At 36.5% G+C, this 12,236-nt stretch overlaps 2 gene segments (V, D, J or C); both read left to right on the plus strand.

Moving 5' to 3' along the window:
- Positions 1-1,395: 1,395 nt before the first annotated feature.
- On the plus strand, positions 1,396-2,202 carry LOC137014206 (Ig kappa chain V region BS-5-like). The segment is given in 2 exon segments: positions 1,396-1,562; positions 1,666-2,202. Coding segments are annotated over 2 exon segments (378 nt in total).
- A 2,425-nt stretch (positions 2,203-4,627) lies between these two features.
- On the plus strand, positions 4,628-5,428 carry LOC137014307 (immunoglobulin kappa variable 4-1-like). The segment is given in 2 exon segments: positions 4,628-4,883; positions 4,973-5,428. Coding segments are annotated over 2 exon segments (384 nt in total).
- The last annotated feature ends 6,808 nt before the right edge of the window (positions 5,429-12,236 follow it).

Genomic DNA, 12,236 nt, shown 5'->3' on the forward strand with positions numbered 1-12,236 from the left:
AATCAGCTCTATTAGACTGTGATCTGTCCTGTGACAGACGGGTTTGACTCAAATATGCTCAGAATCTGAGAAAACAGAGTGTGTAAATTAATATGAAATCAAACTAACAAAACTGCCACCATATCTTCTTGAGCTTCTTCATCTTTCCTTCCAAGATTAATCAAGCTAATAATGATATTAAACAACTGATGTATCAAAACTACTGACTCTATCATGCATATCTCAATGCATTGTTAATGATTAAAGCAATTTTAATAGTTTTGATGGCCTGTGACCTTTGCCCTCTCATAGAGTTCAGAGTGAAATACTTATTTGATTAATCAGAAGCATGTAGCTTCAGATTCCTGAATCAATGTTTTTGACCCATAACATGAGAAAAGAGGTAACACTTTAGAATACTGATCCTTCATTAATGAATAACTACACAGGAACAAATGAGTAATGCATTATTAACACTCTAGTAACTACTATTAACTAACAAGAAACTCTGATTAATGAATTAGTAAGTAATAGTGCTCAGTTGTAGGTGGTAGTTCACTATAGCTAATCAGTAACTACTGTTTTTTTGTATCTCCCAGAGAACTACTACTATATACAGGTTCATAATTAACATGAATGATGCATAATGTATAATTAATTCTAAAGTAAAGATCAGGGTAACCCACTAGTAATGACTGAAGTATTACCAAATCCTTAAGAAGGAATTACTAATTATTTGGATCAGTATTCTAAAGTGAGAAGCATGATAACTCTCTAGTAACTACTGAAGTCATTGTAAACTTTTGAGGTTTTTGTAAAGTATTGGATAGTAATAACTCAAGAGTTACTATATAACTCTAAAGTAACTACTTCTTATTTGATCAGTATTCTTAAGTGAAGGTCATGGTAACCCACTAGTAATTACTCAAGTGTTACCAAATGTATCATAAGGAATTACTGTACAAAAACATCAAGTTTACAATTCAGTAGTTACTAGAGAGTTATCATGCTTTTCACTTTAGAATACTGATCCAAATAATTAGTAATTCCTTCTTAAGTATTTGGTAATACTTCAGTCATTACTAGTGGGTTACCCTGATCTTTATTTTAGAATGAATTATACATTATGCATCATTCATGTTAATTATGAACCTGTATATAGTAGTTCTTATATAGTTCTCTGGGAGGAATGAAAAAACAGTAGTTACTGATTAGTTAATAGTGAACTACCACCTATACTGAGCACTATTACTTACTAATTCATTAATCAGAGTTTCTTGTTAGTTAATAGTAGTTACTAGAGTGTTAATAATGCATTACTCATTTGTTCCTGTGTAGTTATTCATTAATGAAGGATCAGTATTCTAAAGTGTTACCAGAAAAGATCCTAAACACTGTTATGTTTTATGTGCCTCATCTGTTGGAATCATTTCCTAGATTTACATAGAGATTATTTGCATCGCAGCACAAGCTTCAGGAGGTTTTAAAGCTCTGTGAGTTTGAACAATGAGAATCTGAACCAACAGCAACCATGAGCTTCATCACCATCTTCATCTGGCTGTTCACTAGCTACTGTTTCACAGGTGAGGAAATCTGAAGTTAAACATACTCTAATCTTCAGTGCTTGAAATATTGTCTTTCAGTAAATACTGAATTCTGAATGTGTATTCATTTTTCATGATGTAGAATCAGCTGGTGAAGTGACAGCCACTCAGACGCCTGCAGTGAAATCTGTTCGTCCAGGAGACACATTTACCATGTCCTGTAAAACCAGTACTGAAGTTTACCAGGGTTGGGATTATCAGCCTTTGGCCTGGTACTTACAGAAACCTGGAGAAGCTCCTAAACTCCTGATTTATAAAGCAAGCACCCGTCAGTCAGGAACTCCATCTAGATTCAGTGGCAGTGGATCTAACAGTGATTTCACTCTGACCATCAGTGGAGTCCAGACTGAAGATGCTGGACATTATTACTGTCAGGGTTTACACAGTGGCTGGGTGTTCACACAGTGATAAAGAGTCGTACAAAAACCTCCGTCAGTCAGAGTCACAGTGACTGAACTGATACTGCAGCTGCTCACACACTTTCACACACTTTCACACACTTTCACACACACTCAACAGCAGAAACACAAATATGATCTTAATATCAGCTTTGTTGAGCTTCATCAGTCTTTCGTAAGATAATCAGAAATTCTTTAGATGTTATCATAATTTTTTAGATCATTTATGGTTTATTTATCCTCATTTCCATTCACTCAATATTTTACATTTTTTGATCATGAACTTTTATTATTTTTTCTTCCTAATCTTAGTTATACAGTAAAGATCTGAGGAACTGAAGCTGTCGATCACACAGCGAGAGTTTATCTGGACACTTCCCAAAACTCCTGTTATAATCAGTGACGCTCTTACACTACACAATCAATCTCTGACTGGATTTACATCATGTTTGCATTGTTAGTTATGGTGAAAGCATTTCTGGAGTGCAGAAATTTAGTTGTAATGACGAGATCACTGCATTCACACCATCAACAGACTGTCTGTCATCTGCTCAGTTTCTCATCACTGCAACCTTCCCTGTGATGAACAGATCTAAATATAAGGCAATAATCAACACTTTTCACCATTCGTTCATCTAGACAGCTGTAATAGTAAAAATGTAGTGATAGTATTCGAGAAGGTTTCACATGTAAACAATCAGAGCGCTAAAATCAGAGTGGAAATAGCCATTTATTTCTAAATTATGACAATTATTTGATGTAAAAATCATATTAACATTATAAGTGCACCTCAGGAAACATTATAAATAATAATAAATCAGTTGGTGAAGCGACTCAGACGCCTGCAGTGAAATCTGTTCATCTAGGAAACACATTCACCATGTCCTGTAAAAGCAGTCCTGACGTCTATCAGAGTTGGGATCATCAACCTCTATCCTGGTTCAGTGATAAAGAGTCAAAAACCTCCGTCAGTCAGAGTCACAGTGATTTGTGCTAGAAACACTGAATAAGTTCATTCACAAATATGAGGCTGCAGCAGATGAGAAGATTTGAAGTCAATAACATCATTTTAGAGCTTCAGACGACTGAGAATATCGAGCACAGGTGAGATTATCAGAGATCCAAACACTGAAGGGTTCATCCTAGACCATTTGTCTGTTTAACCCCAAATTTATCTGTGTATCATCTAGATACCCTGAAGACATCAAACAAGTGATCAACAGAATTTGGATTCATCAGATTGTTGAGAAGATATAGTTTTATAAGTGTATTGAGCCATGGCTAAATGAACTATCTTCTAAACGCTTTGACTAATTAAAATCCTTTTGATAACTTTTCTCATTAGTGTCTATAGATGACATGCAAAATTTCATGTGAATCAGTCAAGTGGTTTAAGAGATCGAAAAAAAGTTGAATGGCAGATGAACTACAACATGTTGTACTAATGTTGTCCACTAGAGGGAACCACAGGAGAAGAAATCTATTTTTCTATCAGTTTCCATCAGTTTGAATGTTTGAATCCAAAATTCACAGAACTTCATACACATGGACAACAAGACTTTCTGAGTAAACATGCCGAGTTTCAGGAACTTTTTTTAAATCAGTCATTTATATGAACGGGATTCAGAGATGAAGATCATAATACTAATGCTGTCCACCAGAGGGAGCCACAGGACAACAAATCCTTTCAGATCTCTTTATGAAAGTCTGTAAATGGTTCAATAGTTTGACTTGTAGTATAAAAAATGCATATAGGCCTAAATTCATTATAGTTTCATAAAGTTTAATAAAGCCCAATATAATTAATTATTTCCAAAATACTTACAGATCATTCATTTTTATATTAATATTCATTTTATACTATACTATTGAAAACATATTTTGTTGTTGTCAGACGTGACTGAATGTATTACCGTTCAACTGAAGGAAAGAGACAATATTATCTGTCTATTTTAATATAGTACATTGAATAATACTTCCATAAAGAGATATTAAAGACTCATATTTTATTTGGAAAGACACATGGTCATTGCTGTACCGTCTACTACACGATTCAAAGTGTTTCTGGATTGAAGTTTCTGAGCTGTAAAAGATCCCAATAACAATTCAAGCTACAAGTTAATCCTATTATGCTAGAGGATGTTCATGTGCATTAAAGCTGTCTAAAGACCAAGAGTTTGTCTTACATTGGCCATATAACCTGTTACAGCCAGGACTACAGTACCTGTTTGTCACTTTGGGTGGCGCAATTACATACAGTGCTATAATATATAGTGTTTAACCGTTTAAATACACACTGGAGCCCCATCGAATAAATTCATCACTGCATTAACTCATTATTATTCACCTCGTCCTTTCCTGTTCATCAGTGTGTCTGTCTGTTCACACCGCCCTCTAGTGGCACAGTGATGTAGTGCAAGATAACATGAATAAAACTGTTGAAGGGTTTCTGTCATCAGTACAGCTGTGATCACCTGCGGTCTCGAACCTGCAGCCGAATTACAGTCGAGCTGATGATCACTAAAGCACTTTTGCTCATGTGATTTTGCTTAGATGATGATAAGTTTCATCTTCATTTCATTTTCACTGTTTTTTCACATGTGGTTTGAATTGTTCTAAATTTTATGCTACATTTTTAAAGTTCACAGTATATCATGATTACATGATTCATATTTGATGTTGTGATTGACAGGATGAGATGAACGAGCTCCTCCTGAACCTTCATTTAGAGCCTCATTTAAATACAGAATGAGTTCATTTGCATATTGATCAGATGCTTCAGTGCTCTGAGAGTGTTTATAGTGCTGTGAGTTTAACACTTCATCACTGACACACACAACAATCTTCATCAACATGACCTTCATCATCATCTTCATCTGGACTCTCACAGCGTTTGCTCAAGGTTTGTGGAGCACAAGTTTGATATCAATTCATTTCTTCAAGTATATTGTCAAAGTTTTGAGTTGATTTTCTTCTTGTTGTGTGTTTCAGAGTGTAGAGGACAGATCACCGTCACTCAGAGTCCCTCAATGACAGCAGCTCAACCAGGACAAACTGTCAACATCAACTGTAAAACCAGCACAGATGTGTACAGATGGGGTGGTGGGGAGGAAGGTTTAGCCTGGTACTTACAGAAACCTGGAGAAACTCCTAAACTCCTGATTTATAATGCAAACACCCGTCAGTCAGGAACTCCATCTAGATTCAGTGGCAGTGGATCTAACAGTGATTTCACTCTGACCATCAGTGGAGTCCAGACTGAAGATGCTGGACATTATTACTGTCAGAGTTATCACTATGTCAGTGGTAATGTGTTCACACAGTGATAAAGAGTCGTACAAAAACCTCCGTCAGTCAGAGTCACAGTGACTGAACTGATACTGCAGCTGCTCACACACTTTCACACACTTTCACACACTACTGACACACAGAGGACAAACACAGGAACTACACAATGTGCTCAAAACTGACTTATGACTGAAATCAGCTCTATTAGACTGTGATCTGTCCTGTGACAGACGGGTTTGACTCAAATATGCTCAGATTCAGAGAAAACAGAGTGTGTAAATTAATATGTAGATTCATATGTTGTTTTGTTTTTGTACATTAAACTACACTAAAGTCATGGTGTATCAGTAACATGCAGATGTTTTTCAAGCAGCTCCTTCATCTAAAGCTGTTTCTAAATGTATTACTCATAACTCATTTCTCATGAGCAGAAGTGAAAGTGTTCCAGTTGAGAGCGTTGAACCAATCAAAGAGTGAAACTGTGAGTTTGAGGTGAAAATCACATTTGCATTGGCAGGTTTAGTGATTGTGATCCTCTCAGAATAGAGCAGCTCCGTCTCCAGTGACCATGTTCAAACCCCAAGAGCTTCATTTGACATTTCCTGCTAAATGCAGCTGTTCTCAACTATTACAATCAATCAAAAGCAGCTGAAACTTTAGTGCAGGACTTTGAATGAACGACACACTGATCAATGATGCAGTCGGACACAAATGTAACGCGTTCAGAAGCTTTATTGAATGAACAGCAATGGCAGCACATTGAAAGACTGCTTCAGTATTGAGCTGTAAATCACGTGACTGCTGCGAATCCTGCCGGACGCTCAGATACGGCTCGTCTGGACCGGAGAAACATCAGCACTGGGAGCTCTTGAGGAACGAGGCCTCGTGATCAGCTCCGTCATGTCTTACTCTGCAGACGAAGCGATCCGCGCCTTCCCAGCGTGCTTTGCTGAGGCTCAGGACGCTGCTGCGGCTGTAGCGTCCGTCCCGCTCGCTCTCTGCGCTGGTCTGAACCCCCTCGCTGACCTCTGACCCGTCCAGCGTCCAGCTCACCGTCGCCCCCTGTGGAGAGTAAGAGCTGAGCAGGCAGAGCAGTGCGGCTGAGTCTCCAGAGATCTGCAGAGAAGAGGGCGGCAGCAGAGACACGGAGGGCTTCACTGCGGGACCAGCTGCACAAACACACACAAACACAAAAAATTACATTTTAAATGATCCCCAGAATGATTTTGAAAAACATTGTCCAAGTAAATTGATGATTATATTATGGTGTTGTTATAAGAAAACAAATTTCAATTATCATTTCAATATTAATTGTATTTTGAAAATATTCTGATATTCAAACATCAGATTCAAATTTGATATTTTAAATAGTTTAAATGACAAATTTTCAAAATGCTTTTCAACTAAGTTTCTTTTTGTCTGATGACCCCAACAAAATTATATTTTGTCCATATTATAAAACTTTTGTTTCATGCATTTAAAAAACCCTTAATTGTTAAATTTACCAAGAATTACAGACAAAATTATGTATAAATCAAGAAATAATTGAAAAATTTTAAAGTACTGTGAATACATGAAATGAACAAAATGTTAGCAATATGTTAAATTCATGTAAAATGAAAAATTATATTGAAAAACAATATGAATTATAAAATTTAGATAAATAATGAAACAAATGAAAAAAATATATTCATTTAATTTTTTTCAGAAGTTACAGAACATTTTAATCTCAATCTTTTTTAAATTGGCCACATGAAAAATCATTAATATATTGTGATTTCTTCATAAGATTTAGAAAAAAAAAATATCAGTATTAATTACATTTTTTTTTAAATATTCTTCATATTTTGATACAATCATAATTTTCAGCAGTTTCAATTATACATTTTCAAAAAATTCTTCTGTTAGGACCATAATCATCATTAAACTTAATAGTATAAACGATTGATTTTTAAAATGCTCATTAACTAAATTTGTCTTTGTCTGATGATGACGCACACAATTAGATTGATTTTGTCTGTATTATTGAACTTTGGTGTCATGACTTTAAAAACCCTTAATTGTTAAACTTACCATTAATTATAGACAATAATTATCAATAAATAATTGAATATATCAAAAAATACTGCCATCCACACATTAAAATAAAATGTCACCAGTAAGTTAAATTATTCATGTAAAATGTAAAATGAAAAATGACGTGAATGATGAAATAATTAAATATTGCAATTATAAAACTTTTAACAAACCCATTTTTTTCTAATAAATAAATAATCTTGTTAACGAAAAATAAAATAAAACTAAATCATTAAAATATCATAAATTTTTTTAGAGAATTTTAGAGACTTACTTCTGATCACCAGTTCAGTTCCTCCACCGAAAGTGTACCACAGTGCTTCATTCTAGTGAAAGCGTCGTACAAAAACCTCCGTCACACTCAAATGAACACAAACTCCAGCAGAGAAAGAGACGAACGACACTCACACACACTGATATGAGACTCAACAGCAGCTCTTCTCAACATCAACATGATTGAGCTGAAAACACACACTAAATATTCATCTTTAAAAGAAATACTTTTTATTGCATGAAGGATGAAATTTTATAATCAGTCAAAAACTACATTCATCACATTTACAAACACATGTGTGATTTAAACTCTGCTAATTCTATTGACCTGCTTTATAATGAAATCTTCAGCCAGATTTAGATGGTCATTCTCTATTGGATGACCTTTGACGTGTTCTACAGTATCATGATGATATCAAATCTGCAGCACAGGTATTAAATGCTCTCAGCATCAAAGTCTGAATGAAACTGATCATTAAAACAGTGTTTAGAGGGAGAAGATCCACCCAAAATAACATGAAGTAAATCAGGAGTGTCTGTTTCTGAAAATGATCAATAGAAAAAATTATTAGCAAAGACACTAAATGACAAAACAGTGAAAACTGCTGCACCAGGATATACTGTTGTGATGAGCTGTAAACTCAGTAAACATTCAACCTGCGGCCCACCCTGTGTGTCCTGGTCAGGGCAAGATTATCCATAGATGGGATTGGGCGAGTGCCCTGGGGCACCAGCCAACAGGGGGGCACCAAGCGATTGAGATAATGACTAGACTTTTTTTTTTTTAAATCATGTTTTGTATATATATTATTTAGCTGGAAGGATACAGATACAACACTAACAGTTAATGATACAATATATACAGAGAGAATATAAAGAGCCCTGCCATTTTGATCGCGAAAGTGAAAGCGCCCTTTGTGGTCCCATCGCGGTAGAGACCTGCACTCCCGGATCCGCAGGACCCAACGCAACAGAGCGCGGCGCGGGCGGTAAGACACTACTCGCGTGCGAGTTGTGGGAGAATCAAATGATTCCTGCGGGAGGCGGGCGAGCGGGAGCGGAACTGAAAAATCTGTCCCATCCGATGTAGGTCTCTACGTTGCGGTGCCCTCGCGGAGGTCTGTGCATGCCACTGTGTGGAGGACACCAGGTTTATGCCTATTTATTGCGAAAATCTTATTAAAACCAAACTTATAGGCCTATGTAGTGTCCCATGCACTGACAGACATTCACGGTGCTATCTAGGTAGTCCCCCAGCCAACATAGCATGGTGGGGCTCAGATGGGTGTCACCTGGGCTGCCTAACTGGGGCCCAGCCGATTTTGTCCACAGTTTCCATGGAGGCCCCACATGGGTTAGCCCAGATGAACTGAACACATGCTGGAGTTAATGAGATAATTAGGTGATAACGAGCAGAATCACTGAAGGACAGAGAAACAACAAGAACTACGACTTCAGCCACAGCCTTCGATGAAATCAACTGAAGATAAAAGACATTAAATCACTGAAGATCTGATTAAACATCTCCACAAACAGCATTACCAGCTTCACTTATTACTAACCAGACTGACTTTATTTCTGTCACACACTCTTATTGAAAATTACCAGAGGTTTAGATGTTGATGATTTGATGAAAATAAGTTTGGTTTGATGTCACCGTGATCGAGGTCAGCGCTTACTTCAGTTAAGCCGAGTTCAGACTGCCCGTTTTTCAAAGTAATTGGGTCACTGATCTTTTCACACTACATGACTATCTTGACCAGCATTCAATCGCTGTTGTGTTGGCTGGGCCAGTGGCTGACGATTCTGTAATTTCTGTCAAATGCAGGCAAATTTCGCTGTGTATAAAGCATACAATACGCTTCAAATGATTACACACATAGGCCTATGTAAATGTTCGTGTGCAATTTTTTTTACCTAGGAAGCTCGTATTTATGATAATTCCAATAGCACGTGAAGGCAGAATGAATTGACGATTTTGCATGCACAAATTCTAGAAAAAAGATTTTCTGCTTGAGGATTTTTTACCACTATTTCTCGGCAAATATGTGACGCTGTTGTCGATTTGAAATTTGTGGAACGGTTTTCTCTTTTAGATGGTTGCTTAGAAGCTTGTAAAGTTCAGTGTGTATGTTTTGCTGCTGCGTGCGTCTGTGGTGCTGAATTGAACTGTTAATATGATTGCTTGATTGCAACAGTCTTTCTTGGGCTTGCTTATTTATTTTTTGTTTGGGGGGGCACTTCAAATGTGGTCACCCTAGGGCACTACACTGTGTTAATCCGGGCCTGGTCCTGGTACTTACAGAAACCTGGAGAAGCTCCTAAACTCCTGATTTATTATGCAAACACCCGTCAGTCAGGAACTCCATCTAGATTCAGTGGCAGTGGATCTAACAGTGATTTCACTCAAAATACTACAAATATAAAAAGATTATCTAAGAAAAGATTCTTTAAAGCAAAACAATTAAAGCACAACTTGAACAAATGTATCTATAAACAGAAGCTTGTTTGAGCGTGTTCATCTAAACCTGTCAATCACAACAAAATAGTAGCATTATATAAACGACTGCTCAAGTCACTCCAGTGAAAATATTCTTCCGGCATCTGTCCATCTCTCTTTATTTCACTGCAGAAGTCTTGATGAGCTTGAGTTGAGTTTCGTGACAGAAACAGATCCTCCATCATGGACACGACAGATGTGTTTACCTGCAGCATTAGTGCTGGTGATTTACAGACTCTTTCTGCAAGTTACATCGTTACGCCAGTAGATGGAGACAAGAGACTGACTTTACGAGTGAATAAATTAATCATTAACTAAACTGATTTGTTCAAAGCAATGAATCATTCAGGAACGAAACAAGTGTTTCTTAACTCTAAGAAAGCAAAGAACGGACTTGTGTTCTCATGGAGACTGGTCTTGCCTTGAAAGAACGAACTCGGAAAGACACAGAACATGTTGGTGAGAACTGAGATGTGCTGCGATCTTGTTGCTCAAGTGACTGTTCTGATTGAGCAGTAGGACAGCACCATTTAATGCACAATAATTAAAACATAACACTCAGATGTCATAACCTATTCAAATATTTACTTACAGTACATTATTATTATTATTATTATTTGAATTTTTTTATTAAGCATATTTGTGCAAATGAACATTACACTTTGTCAACATTAAGACTCTTTTAAATATGCCAATTAAAAAGTACTGTAGTCTTTCTCCAGGTATTAGAACTTTGTTCAAATCATGCCAAACAAAACGACAAATATTTACTTTCACGAGTCATCATGTATTTGTGAGCGTTCTGTGAGAATCTCTCGAGTGAGAACAAGAGAAGTGAAGTCCACGAGACCGTAGTGTGTTCCACTCATCAGAAGTGTGCTTGTGATCGTTCCCTTTGCAGCTGCTATTGCTATGAACACAGTGGAAAACACATATTGGGAAAAGCCCATGGTGTCTTAAAGGTGCCTTTTTTTAAGAAAGTGTAATATAAGTCTAAGGTGTCCCCTGAATGTGTCTGTGAAGTTTCAGCTCAAAATACCCCATAGATTTTTTTAAATTCATTTTTTTAACTGCCTATTTTGGGGCATCATTATAAATGAGCCGATTCAGGGTACGCAGCCCCTTTAATTCTCGTGCTCCACGCCCCAAGAGCTCACGCTTGCCTTAAACAACATAAAAAAAAGTTCAAACAGCTAAAATAACCCTCAAAATGGATCTTTACAAAGTGTTTGTCATGCAGCATGTCTAATCGCGTAAGTACAGTGTTTATTTTGATGTTTACATTTGATTCTGAATGAGTTTGAGGCTATGCTCCGTGGCTAACGGCTAATGCTACACTGTTGGAGAGATTTATAAAGAATGAAGTTGTGTTTATGCATTATACAGACTGCAAGTGTTTAAAATGAAAATAGCGACGGCTCTTGTCTCCGTGAATACAGTAAGAAACGATGGTAACTTTAACCACATTTAACAGTACATTAGCAACATACTAACGAAACATTTAGAAAGACAATTTACAAATATCACTAAAAATATCATGATATCATGGATCATGTCAGTTATTATTGCTCCATCTGCCATTTTTCGCTATTGTTCTTGCTTGCTTACCTAGTCTAATGATTCAGCTGTGCACATCCAGACGTTAATACTGGCTGCCCTTGTGTAATGTCTTTCATAATGTTGGGATCATGGGCTGGCATATGCAAATATTGGGGGCGTACATATTAATGATCCCGACTGTTACGTAACAGTCGGTGTTATGTTGAGATTCGCCTGTTCTTCTGAGGTCTTTTAAACAAATGAGATTTATATAAAAAGGAGGAAACAATGGAGTTTGAGACTCACTGTATGTCTTTTCCATGTACTGAACTCTTGTTATTCAACTATGCCAATATAAATTCAATTTTTGAATCTAGGGCACCTTTAATGACTGAATCATTGAGTCATTCACTCAAATGATTCATTAAAAAATTAAAATTAAAAAAGATTCATTCAAGAATTCAGGGACATTTTATTCTACTTTGTCAAAATGACAACAGTAACTGGCAAAATTTTAAATTACATTAAAATTATATTAACATATGAACTCTTAAAATGTTTTGTTTCTCAATGAAACAG

This window comes from Chanodichthys erythropterus, chromosome 23, assembly GCF_024489055.1.
Source record: "Chanodichthys erythropterus isolate Z2021 chromosome 23, ASM2448905v1, whole genome shotgun sequence".
Lineage (NCBI taxonomy): Eukaryota > Metazoa > Chordata > Actinopteri > Cypriniformes > Xenocyprididae > Chanodichthys > Chanodichthys erythropterus.